At 36.0% G+C, this 23,384-nt stretch overlaps 1 protein-coding gene across 4 annotated transcripts in view; it reads left to right on the top strand.

Moving 5' to 3' along the window:
• The window catches only part of RNASEH2B (ribonuclease H2 subunit B), a 60,922-nt gene that overhangs the window by 19,661 nt on the left and 17,877 nt on the right, over positions 1 to 23,384 (top strand). For all 4 annotated transcript variants that reach the window (XM_025044779.1, XM_015587128.2, XM_025044778.1 and 1 more), the window contains 6 exons: positions 1,262 to 1,333; positions 3,072 to 3,179; positions 5,139 to 5,215; positions 9,236 to 9,350; positions 19,560 to 19,624; positions 21,199 to 21,304. In XM_025044779.1, coding sequence (XP_024900547.1) covers positions 1,262 to 1,333; positions 3,072 to 3,179; positions 5,139 to 5,215; positions 9,236 to 9,350; positions 19,560 to 19,624; positions 21,199 to 21,304 — 543 coding nt within the window. The remainder of the gene's footprint in view (positions 1 to 1,261; positions 1,334 to 3,071; positions 3,180 to 5,138; positions 5,216 to 9,235; positions 9,351 to 19,559; positions 19,625 to 21,198; positions 21,305 to 23,384) is intronic.

The following is a 23,384-nucleotide window of genomic DNA, read 5'->3' as shown; positions in this document are numbered from 1 at the left end:
TCTCAAAATTAGTTTTTTTCATGTATTTAATGTCACTATTATTTTCAAAAAAAAATTATTTTAACCATTTATGAGTAAGCCAGTTTCTAAACATGCTTGCTGTGTATAAGTTTGTGGATATCTGAAGTGGGGTGAAGGGAGTCGGGGGCTTAGGAAATACAAGGGACTTAAAGTTCCTTTCCTTCCATGAAGCTTTCTCATTTGCTCTTCAGTAGGTTGTAGCTCTGCTCCTTTATTGTTTAGAGCCCCCTGGTTCCTTTCGGAGAACAATTCTTTAGAGTTCTACCAATGCGCCACTCAAAATGTATGGAGGATGTAAAAAAAATGTTCATAGTCTTTACGTTTTAATCTATGTGATTAAACCTTTGACAGTGAAATATTGTAGAGGAAACATAATGAGAGAACTTACCTCACAAGATATTAAATGTATTTTAAAGCTATGGTAATTATTGAAATACTAATACTAATATAGATACAGATTAATGGATCAAAACAGAATGTTCATTGACAGACCTATAAATGTACTTTAAAGATTTAGCATAAGAATTATTTTAATAATGGTGTAAAAATAACTCGACAACTCATTGGAAAAAAATTAAAGTTTGATCTTCTCCCCATATCTTATACTAAGATATAGTCCAGATAGGTTAAAGATATCATCTAAAAATATTAGAAGAAAATGTTCATATTCTTACTGTGTAAAGACTCTTCATAAAGTAGTGAAAGAAAGATGGACAGAGGACATGATTAGAGATTCACAATTAGGGACAAAAAATATAAATATCTAGGAAATATTTTTGAAATGTTCTATTTCTTAATAGTAATAATAAAAATAATACTAGTAATAAGAACTATCATATGTTTCTATTTTTCTGAATATATTAAGAACTTTCAGCAGATTAGCTAATTTAATTCTTTTGAAAGGCAAGTATAAAGTATTTTATAGATGTGAAAACTGAGACCAGTTATGAAGACCTTTGCCCAAGATGACAAAGCTACTAGGTGGTTGAGCCAAGGTTATAACTTAAAGTTCTGTTCCTCATCACTTCTCAAAGAAACAAATTAAAACAACCTAAACCCCCTACTGCACCTTACAGAGAAATTGGTAATTTGCTCAAGATCACACTGCTCCTAAGCAATAGGATTGAGTTAAAATTTTTAGGAAGGAAAAATCATATAATTAGAAGAAAGAAAATCAGGATAAAGTAAATTAGAAGAGAAACAGCAAACATCTTTTTACAAACTCACCATTTCTTTTCAGAATATTTAAAAGATGCTTCAAAGAAGATGAAAAGTGGGCTTATGTTTGTAAAATTGGTTAACCCATGTTTAGGTAAGCTCTTCTTCCTACCCGTCCCCTCTCCTCTGATAATAGTAACCTGAACGTTTTTTTAAACATTGTGGCTGAAAAGTGTGTTTATGCTTACTTGCCGTTTGTTCTAACCAGATAGCTTAAAGATAAAATGGCATGACAGGGTGACAAAAGCAAGCTAATGATATTACTAGTTTCTCACTCCACCCAAACATTTTTTATTTATTCTTATAATTTTCGTCCATGGAACTGTTCATTCATCAGAAATGATGGCAAAACAAAAAGTAGCTAGTTTGATTTCTCTCTAAGAACAACTTAATTTTATTTGGCTTTCTTAAGCCAACTTTTTTTAGAGTAATTAGCCTCCATTTATATTCATTTTATGTTGTAAAATAAACAACTGGGGGAAGGGAGGCTATTACTTGACATGCCAAGGGAGGCTATTACTTGACATGCCAAGATTATGAATAGTTTCGTTTTTAGCTGTACTTTTCTTATTTTGTTCTGACCAGAAAGTAGTATTTTTTTTTCCTGTCATGGGTGATTTTTTTTTTTTTGTATTAAAAGTATTGTATATTCAAGAGGTACATATTTTATCAGAAATAATCTTATTTTAACTTCATATTCAGTGTATTTTCTGTTTTGCTTTCTCATTTTTAGGCAAAATATTAAAATATAGCATAAGGATGTAATAATATTGACGATATTATTTATCTCTATCAATTTGTTTTTCTATTAAGAACATAAGATTTATGTGTTACGGTTATTGTTAATTTTATAAGGTTTTGAATAGATACCTGATACTTAGTAAATTAGAACATTCTTCTGCAGACTATACTACTGAGGGAGAAGCCAGTGGGTAGTACCTTCTTATTGTGGTTTGAAAAACATATAATAAAAGCAATAAGAGAGGCTTCCTCCAGTTTCCTTATCAAAATGAAATTAAAAGATATTGGTCTGCTATGTTATTTGGAACTCTTAATTATGCATATGATTAAGTTGAGGTGAGAATTATTTTTTCAAGAGAAGTTTTAGTAGCAGTAAAGTTTCTAAAGCATTTAACAAGGTACAAAAAAATGGAAGGCTCCTTCTAAAATTTCTTTTTTATCTAAATGTACATAGATGACAGAGGAACAAATGTTTGCATTTGCTACATTGACTACGGATAAAATAAAGACTAATATTTGATGAGCACTTACTGTGTGCCAGGTACTCAAAATTTTAAGAACTGTGCATGTATTCTCTTTTTAACCCTTATAAAAACCTTGTGAAGTAGGTTCAGTATTGCTCCCATTTTACGGGTGTGGAAACGGAGGCACAGAAAAGTTTATGTAAGTTTCCCAAGGGTGCACACCCAGCATGTGGCAGCTAGCCTTCTGGGTCTGCAGGCTTAGTCCCTGTCTTGGTGCCTTTGTGTGGGGAGCCACATGCCAGTTCAGTTCATCTAGTTGAGCCGTTAGGTTTGTGTAGTTTAGGGATGGGTTATCTCTCTTGATCTGCTGGAGGATTCAGTGAGGCTTTGCAGCAGTTAAGATAAATGATCTGCATTTTATTATTTATTAGTTTAAGTTCAGTGAAGATTGTAGAGCTGGAAAACAAACATCTGTATATAATAGCTGTAAGCTTTCCTTGGAGTCAGTTTGTACAGAATATATATCTAGGGTATGTTTATGTTCATATTAGGAACATTCCTCAGAACTATTGATTTTTTTGTGTGGGTGTGAAAACTTACAAATAAGAAACAGATTTGTCTTAACAGGCGAAGGAGCCCTTTACTTGTTCAATATGTGTCTACAGCAGCTGTTTGAAATAAAAGTGTTCAAGGAAAAACACCGTTCTTGGTTTATAAATCAATCAGTTCAATCAGGTAAGTGACTGGTGTATATATTTCCATTAACTAAACACATACTCTATTCCATCCTTCCCGGACATATGGGTCTATCCTCCTGGTTTGGAGTCTGGTCCACAGTTTTTTCTTCCTTGGCATCAGAGCAGGGTTTAATCAAGGAGAAAAGTAAGATAATTTGAGTAAGTTTATATCAATACCCATAAGGCTTAAATAGTAGAAAATTTTTGCCTAACGGCTGATTTCTCTCCTGAAACCCTTCGTTGGCAGGCAGACGACCTTTGTACCATGGAGCGCACATCATCTTGACTGTATACTCTGCTCTGCTCTTAGCCACGTTTGAGGATTTTCAAGTTTTTAACATCTTATTTCCTTGAAAATGGATACTGATATAGCTTCTAAAATAGAATAGAAAAAGAAATTTTTTATTCTTTTAAATATAAATTATACTGCTACCCACCCCCCAAACACTCCCCCGCCAAACACCAAAGGTCTATTTCTTTTAATGATTCTTTAATTTGGAGTAGCGTTAGCTCGGGAGGAAAAAGGACCACGTGTTCCGAGGTGAGGTGTAGGGAGGGGTCACAGGACAGTTGAGGCACTCTGCATTCCCTCTGCCTGTTGTTTTTGATTTCAGAGAGTGCTTTCCATTTCCTTCTTAGCCCTCTGCTTTCTGTTGACAGTGTGTGTCACTACTTAGTGCTAAGTACAAAAGCCACTTTGCCTTTCTTCTGAGACTTTCCAGAAGAAGGGTTTCATGCTGCTGATAAATTTCATATACCTATGTGCATGAGAAGAATCAAAGTGGTTTTCAGTTACCTAAATGCAGTGGTAGTCTGTGTATAGCCTGGTATTTGGAACATATATATTTTCTATTATTGCTGCTACGCTTGCTCATTTGGCGTATAGATATGAGTGTTCCAACTTCCAATGTAATATGTATACTTGCAGTTGGGGTCTAGATAGATAGACACAGTAATATAGATGAAACTGGAAAATATTGATCACCTCTTCTGGACTGAGTTGGTACCTCCCTGTCTTTTTTTTTCAGTAGACCTCATTTTTTAGAGTAGTTTTAGGTTCACAGCAAAGGTACCTGCTTTTTTTTTTAATTATTATTATTGTCTTCTTTTTAAACTTAACCTTGAAGAAAAAGCTGTTTTTAAGAATGGCCAACAGGATATTGTTTTCAGGCCAGAAACCTATTCTTAATTTCTGAATTAAGAATTATTCCATTTCTGTGGAAGAGGAAGTCCGAGATGCTTCAAGGGGAGTGTGATAAAGAAGTGTAGGAAATAGATAGGCTAGTTTGTTTGACCTGCCTTTTTCTTTTCAGCCTGGAGGATACCATTAATCTTACTGCAGAGTTTTCAACGTCTTATGCTCACTCTTGTTAGACTCCTGCCTTCTTGCTCGTTTCTTTGAGGTGGGGGATGGGGTGGAGTCTGGGGTGGGTAACAACCTCTGAACTTGGAGTCATTGGCAGTTTAGAACTGTGAGTCCACGGTCCGTAGAAGGAGCTGTATACAGAGAGAATGATATTTATTGCTTTCCCATGGCTTTGTCCTCAAAAGCAAAGGAAATTACATTTTACTACAGTTTTACAAATAGACATATAGGTTTCTTCTGTTTGTGTGGTTCACATTCTGTCTATATTTCTCCCAACTCTTGCCTTTGGGGGGCAGTAGGAAGAGCCTCTGTTAAAAATGATTTCTAAAGAGAAATGGGAAGTTAAAGATTGATTTCAGTGTCTTGGCTCTCCTTTACACACAGGAATTTGAAGCTCTTTGGAGTAAAATCTTATGGACTATATCTTGCCTTTTGAGAGAATCACATAGAATCTTGGGCCCGTATAAGAACTTCTGAATTTAGAATTTCACAAATATTTTTCAATAAGTGATTTCCACAGTGGGATTAAAATGAAATGACTAAATTGAATTTCCAGACATTAATTCCCTTTGTTCTCTCTTTAACCTGTAGGAGGTCTTCTCCACATTGCCACACCCATGGACCCTCTATTTCTGCTCCTCCACTACCTTATTAAGGCTGATAAAGAGGTGAGTTTCCCAATTTGGAATAAAAACAGTAAGGAAACAGAAGATTGGGTGTTTTTTTTGCTTTGTTTCCTCTCTCTCCTTTTAATGAGCCAAATGTAGATTTCCCACAATTCAGATTTAGTGTGGCTGGTATAGAACACGTATCATCACATATGCTGATATGGATTAGCAAGCCCTGAGAACCTCCACCTTAATCTTGGGGTAGTTTACCCATGACTTCTGAGAACCGCCTAATCCTCTATGCTGTATGCTTTACTTGTTTGACACAGCCTAGCAATGAAAATATTGTCACTACGTACTCATTGGTTTTGAAATACAATACAGATGTTAAAAAATCGACCTCAGATCCTAAAAGAAAAAAGAAGATAATGTCTTCCTTCATTTTCTTATTTGTGAGAGACCATGAAATAGGTAAATAGGGGTGTCTAGTAAAAAGCTCATTATTGGGAAAGCTCTAGTTGAGTCTTAAAGAATTCCAGATGGACAAAATTTTCCTTTGTAATATAAAGACAGAGTTTATTAATAGTAATAGTTTCAGCTGGAGGTTCTGAAACATTTTGGTCTCAAATACCTTTACACTCCTGAAAATTACTAAGGATCCCAAACAACTTTTTATTCTTGTGTGTTTTATCTGTCAGTATTTACTACATTATAAATTAAAACTGAGAAATTTAGAAATAATTTTATTAATTTATTTTAAAATAAAAATAATAAGCCCAGTACATGTTAACATAAAAAACACGTTTTCAGTGAAACATACAACAAAACTCAGTGGAGAGTGTGGTATTGTTTTTGCAAGTCTCTTTGATATCTGGCTTAAAAGAAGACAAGTGGAGTCTCATGTCTGCTTCACATTCGGTCTGTTTCCATCTATTGTTTTGTTGAAAGTTTATGAAGACTATGCAGTCTTACACAGATAGGTATTTTAAAAAGGGAGGAATAGTATAATAGCCTTTTCAAACAATTATGGATATTTTTCTTTGACACTGCAAAAATCAACAAAGCATCATTTCTTCAAAGTCACTTGCAGTGTGGAATCTGAAACCCTGTCAATGAACTTTCCATGCCCTATTACATTAAAATATATTGTCTATCTTGTACTTAGAATGCATCTTTTACCCATGTAAGACTTTGTAATATCATGCATTGGTCATTTGAAAAATATTATTTCACTGAATCAGAGCACTCTTTAAGTATTGGGAAGCTGTCATAATGGCAGATACAAACTTTCTACAATACTAATTTTTGCTTGAAAGTTAAAATTTTATCACTGCCTACACATACTGTTCATCTTTCCCTTAAAGTGACAGATTCATTACATTTATGTTCTCTTAAGTACCCAAGTCTGAATAGCCATAGTTCATAGTGGTTTTTTTTTTTTTTTTTTTTTCAGGTAAAATGGTATCTGTGATAAAAGCAGCTAGTTCAGTTCTCAACTCAATAGTTACACAGTGTTTTTCCTTGAGATAATCCTGCACCTTGATATGTGGCAGGAGCTCTGTAGTGACACTTTACTTTCATCACAGAGTATTTTAAAAGACTTGCACTCAAGAGTTGAGCTTTAAATAAAAGGACTTGCTCTTACTCCTGAGCATGCATATCCTTATGTGAAACTGGCCAGTTTTTTTAACTGCTCATGCATGGTAGTAAGGGGTTCAGTAGCTACCAGGACAGTTGTCACCACCCTGAGCCATGGATGCCAAGGAGCCAGCGGTTTTACCCACCTTTACATTGGAATCATCAGTGTAGATGTCGACGCAGTGGAAGCACAAGTAGCATCTTAGCTCTATAATGAAAGTAGTTGTAAGCTTGTGGGCCCCTGAAAGGATATTGGGGAGCTACCAACCACAGTTTGAAAACCTTTGAATTAACAACTTTAAGGAATAAGTGTTACTTAAACTGCTTAGAAGAATCTAGTTTTTTGTACTCTCATTTTTGCATTCAGTTTAAATGCTTATGGGTTCATCTTATTTAGTCCTTACACCAAATTTCTAAAACTTCTGTTTTGTGGGAATATCAGTTGAGTTTGATATAAATACTGCAAGCGATAAAACTGACTTAAAGGTTTATGTCATGCTTTCTCCTGATACAGCTTAGCTTCTTTCATTTCCCTCCTTTCCTACATCCTCTGTCCTTTTGTGTGGATGAATGAAGTTTTATTCCTTAGTTTAATCATGTTTTTATTATTTGGATGCTACCGTGGTAGCCGGTATAATTAGGGCATACCAGCAGTGAGACTAGTAAGCCACGGGCCTCTAAATGACCACAAATGGTTCTAGTCACCACCAGGAAGGCCTGGCAGTATTTTGGGAGGAGCTTGAAAACTTCAGTTCCCATTTGTTTTCTAGGATGCATTAACAGAGAAAAGCCACCAGCCAGACTTAGTACCTATATTGATGAACATTTAAACCTCCAAACCCTCACCCTGACCTTCTGGGAATCTTTGGAGATGTTATGGTTCATTCAGGTTGACAGATGCAGAATGAAGCAGAAATCCTGCCCAAGGTGATGGCTGGCTTTCTTTTTAAACCATCTTCTTTTCTCAGATACTAGAAATGCCCTTTAAAGAAACCCATGAAATGTTTAGGTATTTCCTTCCCTACATTTTAGATGTGATCTCTTCTTATTTAGTTAAAAAAATATATCGGTGCACGCTTTTAAAATGTAGACATATCCTTTTTTAATTGTAAGATTTATTTTAACATTAGAAGAAATGTCCTTATTTTAGCAATCCCAATTGTTATTAAATTTATATTCAAAGCAAGTTGTTTATTACATTTCCTTTTTTATGTGTGTGTATATATATATATATATGTGATAAAGGAAACGAAGGAAACATTAATTCTGAAATTATTATATCATGTCAATGTATTAGTCCATTATATATAAGGAGAATATTGTTTTAAAGTAGTTAAATGTTTAAAATATTGGTTGGTCATGGAGGAATATAGATTAAGGTAGAAATCTAAAGACAATGAGACAGTAAGACTTGAGAAATCTGTAAATTATTTTTATTATCTGGAGGAAAAAGAGAACATTTAAATTGAGGCTCTTACCACTTATTAACCTAACAGAAAGTATAAGCTATCACACGTGCTACTGAATGAATGAGAAGATTTCCCCCTTAAAACTAAAGAAAGCTGCATTTGCAGAAAGAAAACTGATCACACAGACACAGGTTTTCTGTCTTCGAATGGAGCTGTAACTAACATAGAAAAGCAGAGTGAGCTAGAAGTGGGATATGGGCAAAACCATACACCTTTTACAAAGTCTAGTATCCCCAAGTCAGGTGACTGATAATTTAGACAGATTTATCTCCATGCCACTAGTAAAGAAAACCTAAACCTAATCAAGAAGAATATTCCGCATTTCTGTGATTCTATACTTCTGGCCCATTGGCCACGAGGCCCATATACACTTATCTAGCTGAGCCTCATTTAATGTGTCTGTATCTTTATTGCACTTATCCCTCTAGCTATCTTTTCTTTTATTATGGTCTAAATTTGGAAGCGTTGTCAGATAGCTCTGATAGGAATAGATTTTACTTTGGTATTTTTCTTTCTGTTGTGGTGTTTAAAGCCTTGGAGTGAGGAGGGGAGGGGAGATGCATGCTCTGTGTTTGACCTGGGCTTATTCCTGGTGATGGTCAAGACTCCTGCCCTGTAACCTTCTGCTGGTTCTTCTTCAAACTGAGTATGTTGGACTAGCCCTAGCAGTCTCTACCATCTTTGCAACTTTCCATAGTTTCCAATGCTTTTCCAGAATTTTGCTGCCCTATTTTATCTAGTGACTATACCCCTGAGGTTGGAACCCTAGTGCTTTTAAGAGCTTCCTAAAGGGAGCAAAGAGTCAGTTATGAAGCCTGTCCCAGTGTAGAGATTTCTTAGGTGGAACAAGTGGCTTTGAACTTAGTTTAAAAATGCAGCTATGAGGTAACATATTTTTCCCTTTTTTTTTTTTTTTGATGTGTGTTTGTTGACTGGTGTGCTTGCATTCTGACTGACTGAAGTTTTTTTTCAGGGAAAGTTTCAGCCTCTCGATCAAGTTGTGGTGGATGACATGTTTCCGAATTGCATCTTGTTGCTGAAACTTCCTGAACTTGAGAAGTTACTTCAACACGTGACAGAGCAAAAAGGTATAGTATCCAGCCTTTGAAATCAGGCTGATGGCTGTGTGAAAGGCTGGGCATCTGTCTGAGAATGAAGCTGTGCTGCTTAAAGGCCACTGGAAGTAATGCTTATTATACCATGTGGGCCATAAAGGAAACTGTCGTTCAGGTTTGCTTTCATTTGTCAGTATTCGTCCTCTACTGCTTTGGGTTGTTCTGTCTTTGACATTCCAGCCAGTGAAATGTGATGGCCTGTCTCCTGCAGGGCCAGCGTTCATGGGGCTTGGGCTTTAGTCTCAGTTGTTCTTTGAATTAGTCCATGACTTTAACTGCTTTCTGCCTCAGATTTCTCATTTGTAAAATTACATAAAACCTATACCTTTGTCGATCTAAGAAGCATTTATTGAGCATCTATTAAGCATATGTTGAACACTGGTGCTAGGCTCTGGGAATACTTTTAAATAATACATCATTCTTTCTGCCACTTAGCTTCCAGTCTGATGAGAGCAAATGACAAATAGGGCAATAACGGTAAGGACTAATGGAAGTGAACTCTGGGTTTTCTTTTGATGCTCATGACAAGTTTATAACCTGGCCTGGGTTGGATGGGAGTATGGATCGGTGGGTATTGTGTCGCTCTCCTAGAGGAAGTGACCTCTAAGTGGAGTCCTGAAGGATACACCAGAGTAGCATCATAATAGAGTCATGGTTGTATGGAAAAGTTTGTCACGTGCAGGAAGTTCCAAGGAGTTGAGTTTGGCCAGAGTATAGGGTGCCAGGAACGGATTTAATAAGGAAGTAATGGGACGGGAATGCTGGGCAAGGGTTTGGATGGTGAGGGATGTTATATTTGTCTGGGCTTTACCTAATGGTACCTGAGCATCAGCAAAGTTTTAAGCAGGAAACTACCATAGTGTGGAGTGTATCAGAGAAGTTAAGGCCAGGTTCATGGAGTCTACTGAAGTGATCTAGGCAGAAGACAATGGTAGCCTGATTAGTTTTAGACATTATTCGTTTGAATTTTGAGAAGAGGAAGTGAGGCAGTGTGTGTGTGAACATGTTTTGGCAGGTTAGAAACACTATACAAACTTATCATCAGTGTCTCTATCATCCAGGTAGTTTCAGGGTTAATATGGAAACAGTGAGGGAAGCAAAACAACTGTTGATAAGTTGTGGTTGTTCAGGGTCATAGGCAGTTTGGCCAACTATAGCAGTTCTTCTGAAACCAAGAAAGGAGGTTCTAAGAAATGTAAGCTTACAGTGGGAAAGGGGAGAACCTCATTGGTTGCATTTTACATTTGAGTGGGCTACTAAATTCACACTTGGCCAGACTTAGAGCTCCATTTTGGATCTGAGGGGTGTATGATGCCCAAGTTTTATCAAAGCAGTCCATTAAAGACATTCCCTGATGCTGAGCTTGGCAGGAGACAGCAGTCTTTTTCTGGGTAACAAATAAGTAGCTCGTAACCATTTCTGAAAGCTAAAATAATGAGGAATATGTCATTTAAATTTTGTCAAGTTAACACAAGTCAAAAATGCAGTTAACTCTCATTATCCAAAATTCTTACATTAGCTGTATGAGGACAGTTATCTTAAACCCAAGTCCAGAAACCCAGAATTAGAAAGAGTATTAATGCGTTGACATTTGCTAGCTTATAGCCTCTGTTTCAGAGCACTTCTTCCTGTCTCATTCCTTCCTGCTTGCACACCAAATCCCTGGCCTCTTATGAAGCATTATCTGAACTCCTGTCTTAATCTCTTTTACTTCTCAGTATTGCCTAGCTTTTGAAAGTTCTGCAGTATTAGAAGTGCTTATTGTTTGACTAGCTCTAAATAACCAACATACTGTGCATTTCCCTTTGGTGGAAAAGTTGTCTATCTCAGTGTGCTATCCTTGTATACAGAACTCACATAAATGTAAAAAATAGTTTACATTCTTGTTCTGAGTTAAGAGGTAAAGCTCAGGTAATGTGAAATCGCTTACGAGTATTTTGATGAGGCCTTTTTGAGGATGAAACATGAAGATCTTATTATTTCTTTTTCTTTCTTGTTTTGATTTTGTTTTAATGTTCCATTATTTTAAGATTTACAGACTAAAGTTCATTAGGGTAAGAATTTGATTATGAAGAAAACTGTCAAGACTTCTAGAGAATTGTGTACATCTTTTAATGTGTGATATTTAACCTGAATTACTTTGTGCTTTGTCTTACTATCATTAAAAAAGAAGGAAAGAAAAATATGAGGCTAGAGTTTTTAAAAATTTGGTTTAGATAAAAGTTGTTTGTATATCTGTTCTGAAAATGGAAGTATATGGGCAGATTAAGCATTTTCTTTTTAATTAAAAAGTTTAAAGGTACAGAAAAAAGCTCAGGAAAAAACTACAAATATTATTTGTACCCAACTCCAATAATCAACAGACATTAATATTTTGTTACATTTACTTCATAATTCTTGAGGGAAAGAATTTCTTTCAGAACAATCTGGTAATCTGATCTCAGGATCATATGGCCTTCAAGAAAAGTTGAAAATGTATTTGCTATATAGTTTTAAACAAATTATTCAAGGTTTTCAGCATTCTTTATCTGTAAGATGAAGAGTTTGATGGGCTGAAAGTATCCCCTGTATTCTTTCATATGTTATATTATAATTAGTACTGTGCAAAGTTGTTTAAATCATAAAATAAAATTTTTATTCTGTTAGCTTTAAATTGTTGAGATTTCTGAATGACCAATATTTGAACATTATTTAAGTGTTGCAGTTAATAGTATCTAGAATCTACCACAAAGAGATGCTTCAGGAATTAAATGAAATAATACAAGTAAATCAGTGTCCAGAGAGTGCTTGCTGGCTATATATTAAGTTCTCAATAAATGTTAGTACTATTGAGGCTTCTAAATTTGAAATTTTTTAATTGTTTGCTGATGTTCAAGTACTAGATACATGGTAAGTAACTAATACACATTTGTTTGATGGCTCATTTATTACTGCATATTCAAGTGGTCTAAATAGGAAAACAGGGATAATCAGATAATAAAAATATCTTCTATGTATTGAAAAATTATTCTATACCAACTCTATGCTTATCGTTTTACATATGCTATTGAATCCTTGCAGCAGTTCCCTTTTATTATTGTTACAACATGTATTTTTACAAATGAAGAAACTGAGGCTCAGAGTTTAAGCTGACGAATATCATAGAACTCGAAATGGTAGAATCAAGACGTGAGCCCATGTATCTAACAGCAACTCTCCCTCCCTCTTTCGCTGCGCAACACTTCCAACTGCTCTGTGAGAGGTTTTAGGGGGTCTCATGTAAAAATAGAAACTTAAAAAAGAAAAATCTTGTATATCACCTTTTAATAATTTCCCTTTGTGAGGCAAAAAGAGACAGAAAGGAGACAGAAAGAACTTCAATAGCTGAAGGAAAAGGCCGTTTTTCTAATCCTGGCAATGTGCTTTCGGTTTTCAAGGCACTGTATTAGCCTGTTTCAGTGATTGCCTTGGGTGCTGGCTGCTTATTTGATTTTGATTTATTGTTCATTTATAAGTTAGTGTTTGGTTCCAGTCTCTGTATTTTAGTGCTAGGATTTCGAAATAAGAAACAAAGAAGACTAAAGAGTGGTCAGATAATATCTATGACAGTGAGCAAAGATAAAGAAACTGATGTTTTTTAACTTCTATCCTCTCCACAGGCACTGTGCAGATAGAGTAAAACCTGAAATACTCCAATTCCCCAGCCAACTATTTTGATATTAGACTCCAGATGCTGTCTCAAGTCTCTGGCATTAAAGATCTGGTTAAGCCTGCTGCATTTATGAAAACCATCCCCCCTTGCCTCTCCCTGCCAAATAAATCCAGCCACGGTTGTTTGTGTCCTGTGTATGATGGTGATGACCTTAGCAATGCCTGCTTTATTAGTGACAGAAATGGTGTCTCTGTTTGCTAGCTCTAGGGCTCAGCACGTTTCTTGCCAAAGAAGCTCACATTCAGTGGAGGGATGACAGGGGAAAGGACTAATAAAGGGTTATGGACCTCATCTTGAGTATAACTCTGGTTCATATTGCAAGCAAAAGCTGCTCTGCGCTGTCCACTGTGATCAATAGGAATGGCCAGGAAAACGTACCTGATTACAGTGCCCCGAGTACAGTTGCCAAGTTTCTATCCCCAGGAGGCAGGGGAAAAAAGAGACCATATGAGTTTCTCAGTTGTGGAAAACATTGAGAAAGTAGATGTGAAAATGTGCTCTAGGCAGTTTGTTCAACAATACATCAGGGAAATCCAAGTTTGTGAACTGATTACCCGATTGCTGAACATGTTATTTAATTGTAGACCTACTTTTATTCCATCCTTATTTTGTAAACCCAGTCTTTCCAGATGTTTGAGACCAGTTTTATAGGCACTAGACACATTAGTTTTTTCGTTTCCAGCATATGTACATTTTATCTAACTCACTAACTCACAAATATTAAATTTAGGACGTGAACAAACATATTGTGGTATTTTTCATAATTGTGGGTAATTTGTGGCCTTCACGATATTTTAAACCTCCTTGCTTATAAAAACTTGTAAATTTTAAAGTTAAGGACTAGTTTATGCACTTGGTCCTTGTGTAGCATTCTGGGCTAGTCAAGCTGGATATTTCTTAGTGATCATCTCATCCAGGGAATGTTTAATTAAAAATAAATTTATAATTAAGAAACTTCCTAGGAAAAAAACTACAAGCCCAGCTGGCTTCACTTGTGAATTCTGTCATATTTTAAGGAAGAAATAATACTCATAATAATAATAATAATAATAATAATAATACTTACTCAAACTCTTTCAGAAATTAGATGCAGAAGGAATGTTTCCCAACTAATTTTCTGAAGCCAGAATTACTTCAATACCAAAATCAAAATTATTACAAAAAGAAAAGTAGGCCAATATCCCTTGTGATAATAGATTGAAATTATTTTTTAAACAAAATATTAGCAAATCAAATATATAATAAAGGTAATAGATTATAACTAGTTTATTTCAGCAGTACAAAGTTGGTTGAACATTAGACAATCAATATAATTAACCATATTTGCACATTACAAAGGAAAAATTGTATGATAATCTCAATAGATGCAGAAAAAGCATTTGACAAAATTCAGTTATAATATAAATTCTCAGCAGATTAGAAATAGAAGTGAGCTTCCTCAGTCTGGTAAAGGGCATCTGTGTCATAACCTGAGATAACATCATACTTCACTGTAAAAGACTGAACACATTTTTCCCCTACAATTAGGTACAAGGTATCCTCTCTGACCACTTCTATTCATCATTGTAGTGGAAGTCCTAGCAGTTTCAATAAGACAAGAAAAAGGTAAAGGGTGTACAGATTGGAAAGTAAATAGTGAAACTACTCATAAACAATATAGTTATGTATCTAAAAAGCTCAAAAAGTCTATAGAAAAATCACTAGAACTAATAAACAAGGACTCGGTATACAAGATCAATATACATTAGTCACTTGTATTTCTGTATATTAGCAGTGATTAATCAGACAATTGAATAAAAACATACAATTTATAATATCATCAAAAACCGTAAGTTCCAGGGATAAATGTAACACAGTATGTGGAAGACCAGTATACAGAACATTACAAAACATTGCTGAGAGAAATTAAAGAAGAACTAAATAAATGGAGAAATATACTATATTCATGAGTTAGAAGATTCAAAATTGTTAAGATGTCCATTCTCTACAAGTTGATCTATAGATTTAATTATAGAGAATCCAGAAGTCGACCCACACTTAAAGAGTCAATTGACTTTTTTAATGGTGTCAAAATAATTCAATGAGAGAAAGGATAGTTTTTCAACAAATAACCTGGAAAAATTGGATCTCCATATGAAAAACAGTGTTGGCCCTCACTTCACTGTCATACAGACAAATTAACTCAAAATAGATTGCTAACTTAAATGCAAAAATACCCGTTAAATTTCTAAAAGAAAACCTTTGTGACCTTAGGTCACAAAAACCACTAACTATAAAAAAATTATAAACTATTTTTCATCAAAATTAATAGCTTCTGTTTTTTGAAAGATATCACTAAGAAAAAAAGAAAAGCCACAATTAGAAAAATTGTTTACATAGCATATATCTGATAAAAGATAAGTATTTTAAATACGTAAAGAACTCTTTTTTTTTAATTGAAGAAATGATTTAAATTCCCTGCCCACCCCCATCTACCTCTTCCCTGCCCTTGCTTTTTTGTTGTTATTGAGTTATATGAGTTCTTTGTATATTTTGGATATTAGGCCTTTATCAGAGGCATTGCTTGCAAATATATTTTCCCATTTGGAGTTGTCTCTTTACCTCGTTGACAGTTTCTTTAGCTGAGCAGAAGCTTTTTAGTTTGATGTAGTCCCATTCATTTATTTTTGCTTTTACTTCCCTTGCCTTTGAGGTCAAATTCATAAAATCCTTTTTAAGTCCAAGGTCCTTGAGTTTAGTTCTATGTTTTCTTCTATTCATTTTATTGACTCCAGTCTTATATTCAGGTCCTTAATCCATGTTTGCCCATATAAATATGGGTTTATTTCTGGACTCTCAATTCTGTTGCACTGGTCCATGTATCTGTTTTTCTGCCAATACCATGTCATTTTGATTACTGTCACTTTGTAGTATAATTTGAAGTCAAGCAGAGTGATGCCTCCAGCCTTGTTCTTTTTTCTTAGGATGGCTTTGGCAATTCGGAGTCTTTTGTACTTCCATATAAATCTGATGATTTCTTCGTTCCATTTCTTTAGACAATGCCGATGGGATTTTGATGGGGATTGCATTAAATCTGTATAATGCTGTAGGCAATGTGGTCATTTTTAACTATGTTGATTCTTCCAATCCAAGAACACAGAATATCTTTCCATTTCTTTGTATCTTCTTCGATTTCTTTTAACAAGGTCTTATAGTTTTCATTATATAGGTAGGTCTTTCATGTGTTTCGTTAGATTTATTCCTAGGTATTTTATTATAAAGATCTCTTTTAACACAGTAATATCAGCAAATAGTTTGAGTAATCACTTCAGAAAAGAATATGAATAGCCCATAGGCACATGAAAAGATGTTCAATACCATTAGTCACTAGGGAAATGTATATTAAAACCACAAGGAAGTGTCATTAATATCCCCCAGAGTGTCTAAAACAAAAAAGACTGATGGTGAGCTATGGAGCAACTGAAACTCTCCACCTGGATGGTGGAAGCGTAAAATGGTGTAACCAGGCAACTTCTTATGACTCAGTAATTCTAGCTATTTTCCCAAGACTTATGAAAACATAGGTCCATGCAAAGACTTATACAAGAATGTTCAGAGCAGCCTTTTGATTTCATAGCAGCTTTTTCAAAATAGCTAAAAACTGGAAATAATCTCAATGTCCTTCAGTAGGTGAGCGGGTAAACAACATGTGGAATGTCCATACGCAGGATATATATACTCCGTATCACAAAGGAAGGAGCTATTGCTAGCTGCAACAAAATGGAGGAGTCTCACAGAAATTATGTTGAGCAAAAACAGATGGTCACAGAAAAGTACTCACCATGTGATTCCATTTCTATGAACTTATAGAATAAAGCAAAAACAAATCTATCATGATAGCAGTCAGCGCTCATCTGAGGTCTGGGTAGGGATGGGAGAATTGATGGCAAAAGGGCTCTAGGGAACTTTTTGGGGTAATGGTTCCATGACTGTATGTACACATTTGTCCATACTCCTCAAATTGTACACTTAAAATGTGTGTATTGAGAATATGAATATTTACTAAATAAAATTGACTTTTCAAAAAAATGAAGTAATTACTGACTCAATACAAGGAGTTAAGCCTCCTGATTTCTGATATTTTTTTTGCTTGCTTTTCCCTCCCCCAGTATCCCCTACAAGATACTATTGGCTCTTGCCCGTCTTCCATGGAATCCAGTGATGGAATGTGGAAAGTAAGGCAGGAGTGGATAATAGCCCTGAGATTTGAGCCTGGGTGCCCAAGAGAGTGGTTTGGGAGGAAAGTGAACAATTTGGTTTTAGGCACACAGCCTCAGCTCAGGGAGGTGAGCTTCCTGGTTGGGTTTGTTTAGTTGTTGAGACAGGATGAAGTCACTCCAGGAAAAAGGTATAGTTGACTTCAGAGGAAGAAGAAGTGGAACTAGAAAAAAAATCAGAGTAAAGGTCACCAGAGATACAGAAAAAGCGAGAGAAAAGTTTTATAAAACTTTTGGAGAAGGAACCAGGGTAAGAAGTACTGAGGCGGCTGAAGAGCTAGTTGATCTTGGTAAAATGAACATCAGATCCACAGCTTTGCTGTCAGCTTGAAAAGGAATCCTGATGTTCCTGCTTACTAGCTCACTCACTGACTTTGGACAGTTTATTGTGATTCACTCAAACCTAGTCCTTTAAGATGGGGACAAATAATGGTATTCATTGGCAATTCATTCTGAGCATTCAGTAAGAAAATGTGTATAAGGCCTGAAAGTACATTAGTTTCTGATGCTATTGTCATTAACAGGTTGTCAGTTCTCATTTGTTCTTAACTAATATTAAGAATTCGTTATGTGTCAGGTATTGTACTCTCGGATTTGTATGGATCATCTCATTTAATAGGTGACTTCTCAAGGTGACAGTATGCACTGCATGTGTAGAAGCTCAGAAAGTGTGGCTCAACCTGTGGTCTCCACTTCTGAAAGAGCATTTTCAGGAGGGAAATGAGTAGCCTGCAGGGGGCTCAGGGTGTGGGAGAGAGGAAGGAACCATGGCAGATTGTAGAAGTTCTTCCGAGGAATTTGGAGGTAGAGGAAGAAGGAAGTGAGTATCATAGTTGTGGTAAGATTTCTTAGGCGAGACCTGAGCACTGAAGTTTTTTGGAGATTATTTGTTTCAGACAATAAACAGCAATTCTAAAATCTGTTCAGCGGCGTGCATTTACTACTAAGTGATTGCTGCATGCTCTTGTAATTCCCCTAATGTCCGTGGGGTGGGACATCATCTCCGAGGAAGTCAGGCCCACCTCCTCGGCCGTGGCTCCGCAGCTAGCTGTTGGTCCCAGCAGACTTGGCTCTTGGAAAGCAGACCTTGCACCAGAGAATCTTCAGACTTCTGACAGGTTGCCACTTGCAACCATCCCTCTTTTGTTATTCCAGTGACACGTCCTGAGGAGAGCGTACAAAGGTCTGGCCCCCCACTCCCTCCTGCCTCCTATTGCCCACAATGCTGATAACCACAGGCTGAAATGGGGAGGAAATGCACAGGAGCTAAGGCCAGAGACCCTGCCAGCCTCTCCCCTATTAACCAGTTCGTGGAACTGAAGCAATTTAATGGGCTGCAGAAAACAATCCCTGGATAAGCAGTTTCCATTTCCTACTATGATTACAGAGGAAAGAAAGAGAAAACATCGTTCTATAGAACCCTAGGATGACTCCCGTAGACTCACACGCACCTGGCCTTAGGGTTTTTAGTGGTCCCAGGATAACTTCTGTGTGGAGACAGAGGCTGGAAGTGGAAGCGCTGCCTCCGCTGATTGCACAGAAACCAAGAAACCCGTGAATGAAGTGTTACCGAGGAAATGATGACATAGATAATGCTAGGTGGATTGTGAGGACAGCAAGTGTAATTTATAAGATGTGAAACGTTTATCCCTATAAAAGGGCCAGGTTGAGCCTATCATAAATCTAAATTGCCCTGAAATAGCAGTGCTTATATTGTAATACAGTGAAAGAGAGAGATTTTCTTCTTTCTCCACGAATCCCACTGGGACAGTACTGAGTAGGTAACGAGATGTATTTTTGGTATGGATAAGAAAGTTCACAGGCATCTGCATTTAGTTTCAATTTTATTTTGGAGGATTTTCATTTTTATTTTAGAAAAAAAGTCTTTCATTGAAAACATTGAGGTAAGCTTAAAATTATTCAGAAAAATGAAGTTTGCTTAGCTTGTTCATTTTCTGTTTTAAAAATTACCTTTTCTACAGATTTGTTTGTATAATTTGATGATTGTCTTAAATTCCCACTAATTTAATGGCTGGATGAAACCTAAGGTACTCAAATTCTGTTTTGGAATTTATTTTTAATAACTCAAATATGCTGTCAGGTTTGTAAATTGAATTTTCAAAAATATAAACTACTGTGAAATATTTTATATGTTGTATATTATATAATCTTATGAGTTTTATTTTTGTTTAATCCACTGTGCTCAGTATTTTTTTTTCTTTTAATTTAATACAGAAATAGGCACAAGGAAATACTATAAGTACAGCAAAGAGAAGACATTAAAGTGGCTGGAAAAAAAGGTATAGTACCTCTCCAGTGCCTATGGCAGAAAAAATTCAGTGCTCCTTTTTAAAAATCTTTAAGGAATGTGCTAAGTTGTAATCCAAAGACTATTTTGTATTTCCAGCTAAGAATGGAAAACTGTATAAAGATATCCAATATGAGAAGAACTCGTTTACTTTTCATTCTTTCTTTCTCACGTGTCTCTGGAGTTAGCTCTATGTTTTCCTTTGACTTGTATTTCCATTTCCCCATGATCCTTCACACTGAACGAAAGAAGTTCTTGCTGTTTGTTGGTATATTTTTGAGTCTTATAAGCCAGATGATACCAGGCCTGATGTGCATCCTGCAGGTGTCTCAGAGATTGATGTTGCTCACACACAGCCAGGCAGGGGGCGGGGGGGTGGGGCTGAGACAGACTGGATTTCAATCTTAAAGGAAGTGTGTCCCATTCTGTGTCTGGGTGCTGAAGAGGGATTATCTTCCAGGCATACCCTGTACCTTAGTGCCTAAGAATTAGACCTCATTCATATAAGGTCTAGAGCAATGCTTTCAAATTGATTTAGTAAGTCATGACCAATATCTTTTCTTGGAATGCAATGGGAAGGGGCGGGATGGGACAGGATAGGATAGAATATATTAAAATTTAACAGAGTAAGGGTAAGTCTGGCTCTATGAAACATATATATTTGTTTGAGTATTGGGTTTTTGTGTATTTCTTACTGTGAGATGTGGCTAAAAAAAGAAATACTTTGAAAACCATTGGTCTAAGGATATAGTGTACTTTCACGTTGATTAAGAACCTCACCAGAGCAAATCTATTGCTGACAAAGTTTTTGCAAGTTGGCAAATTCCAGTAGTTACTGTACTGATTCCTAAGATTCTCTTCTTTTATCTTCTGTGTTCCACCTTGTGAAAAATGTTTGTGTGTCATACATTACTGGGCACATTAGGAGCCTTAGAACATGGGAATGAACCTTGTAGAATTAATCAGGCACCTACTGTGCATAGTAGTGAAAAGACTGTAAAAGTGCCCCATGTTTTGCTTTCCATCTGCCTCAGTGTTGGTCTAGGTGAGTAATGAGTGCTTGACAGAGTCTTGGCATTTAGTTTTTGCTCTTAGCAAGTGATAATGACATGAACAGCAAAGTCAAATTTAAAGTCCTAGGAAGTGGGAAATTTACATTATTTATTTTGTTTAGAAAATCATTACAATTAAACTTTGCTCCAGGTTTTGTTCTGAGAGCCTGACATATATTCATTCATTTAATCCTCATAACAACCTATTTTTACCCGCATTTCACAGAGAGGTTAAGTAGCAAGCCCCTGGTCACAGCAAAAGCAAGCAGCCTGATTTCAGAGTCAGTGCTCTCATACTGTGTTGCCCTACGAAGTCCAGGGATTGAAGTCATCCCAAAATGCTGCAGCTGCTGCTCAGCCTTCCTCCAAATGTGCAGCCGTCTCTCAGCTTCTGATATCTGCTGAGGAAGTAATTCTTCCTGCATCTGAAATGGGTTGAGGACCATCTGGAAAGCTGTGGATTTCTAGAGTTAGTTCAGAATAACCTGATATTCCCCTTTTGGTTACTTCATAGGTTAATCAGACTATGGCAGCGTTGAAAACCAATAACATAAACGTTGGTGCCCGGGTACAGTCTGCTGCATTTTTCTGCAGTCACCAGGTTTCCAGTGACAAGGAAGGTAAGTAAATTGTTTCATCGGAAATGATTTTTGTCGTGAGTAGGCTGTTTATGTATAAATGTCTATCTTATGATTTTAAAATCTTAATGTCTTAGAAACTTCACATCCTTGCCAATGTGTTCTCATAGATCTTGTGGCAGGTGTGCATTTTATTTCAGAACTAGGTAATATTTCTACTATAGATCACTTCTGTCACTAATTGATACTTAAATCATACATTCAGCAAATATTTATTTTGCGCTAATAATAATAACAACCTTAACAACTCTGGCTTTCATTTGTTGAGGGTATATCGTGTGCTAAGCCTTTTACTAAGTTGCCAGTGTGTGCATGTCATCTTGTCTGACCCCAGGAAGTCTCATTTTGTGATGAAATTCTTCAAGCTGTGTCTAAAGTCATATCACTAGTATATGAGCTATTAATAGAATTGGTCTGACTCTTTAGCCCACACTCAACCTTCTTGTGCTGTTCCTAAGGCACAGGGCCCAGTCAGCTGATCTGCTGCATCTTTCTCTCAAGAAGCATATGTCTTACCACAGGTCTCAATATTTCAATTTTAGATGAAAATTGCTTCACTTGGCAATTTTTTATTCTTTTAGATTCTTAAGGTATTCTTTTTCTTTTTCCAGTGTAATATACTACGTGTGTGTGTGTGTGTATACACACACACACACACACACACACACACAGATAAAAACAGCTGTATAATGCAAATAACATTCTCAAATGGTAGGACAGAAATTATTCTGACTTTAAACTCCAATTTAGTGTTCCCCATTCTGGAGTTTACAATTCTGAAACATCTGGCTTTATTCATTAAAAAAATAAAAACTAGGAAGGATGGCCTGTTTGAGGTTGATGGTAATTGAGGCAGTTTTTGATTTTCAGAAATATACCTAGAACACCCTGCACAGACAGATGATGGCTGATTGGTGGACAGCCCCCTCACCATACCGAGTTTACCAGCTGTCAGGGACTTTGGTTGGCTCTAGATTTAAGGGTCTGGGTTTCGGTATACTACCATTTAGGGTCCCAGCCATAAAGTAAGCTTTATACTCTTTATGCTAGTTAGTTCCTTTTCTTCCATCTTTAGCTCAATATGCTGCCAGAAGAAGCAAACAGATGATATGTTGACATTCTTAAAATCATTTTGTCTATTCATGACTCATTGGATAATTACTAGCCCAGAACCATGAGCACATTTTGAGAAGAGTTCAATGATAACTTTCGGTTCATTGGCAGTGAAAATCTCTGACTGAAGACTTTGATATCAGGCGGTCCAGGCAATAGTCACTTTCTAACCAATACTGAGTACAAATTGTTATCTTTACCTGAAGGCAGAAGGGAAAGGAAAAAAAGAAGCAAATGAATATCCCAGGAACAAACCTGAGATATTGCTTTTGATAGTTTATATCTCTGTGTGATTATTCCATCTTATGATTAAGTTTGATTATCTGCTAGTATTCTACATAAAATACTGAATTAAAGAACAGGGCTTTAAAACAGATTTTATTGTCTTATGTAACTGTATTTAATGAGTACTCATTTTAGTACTGAGGATCCGGATGCTTTGGTATTAACGATTATGATGATGAGTTTAATGTTGAGTATTAATGTTGAGTTTAGCTTTTTACATTTTTTAAAACATTTTAGTTCGGGAGTATAAATATAATGTTCAGAATTCTTATAAAGCAAGTACTTAACAGACATATTATTTCTCTTAAATAAGCATACTCATTGTTTAATGATCAGATTTATTCTATATTGAAACAGACCTAGAAACAATTAGTCTTTTAAAAGGACATGAATATTTTATATTGTTACAACTGATTTTTGAACGTTATGTATATTCAATAGCCTAAACTAAGAAAACAACCCTGAATTTTCATTTTAACTATCATTTAATGGGCATCTACTGGGTTGTACTTGTATTATCTCATCATATATTTGATATCATCTTACATCCTATCTCATCCATCACATCACCCCACTACTCTGACGGGTAGTTATTAGCATCCTTATTTTACAAATGAGGTAAGAGGCTAGGAGCTTAAGTGAGTCTCTTAAGGCCAGATAGAGG

This window comes from Pteropus alecto, unplaced genomic scaffold (genome assembly GCF_000325575.1).
Source record: "Pteropus alecto unplaced genomic scaffold, ASM32557v1 scaffold413, whole genome shotgun sequence".
Lineage (NCBI taxonomy): Eukaryota > Metazoa > Chordata > Mammalia > Chiroptera > Pteropodidae > Pteropus > Pteropus alecto.
Note: the sequence above shows the minus strand (reverse complement) of the source record. Positions and strands in the feature narration are given on the sequence as shown.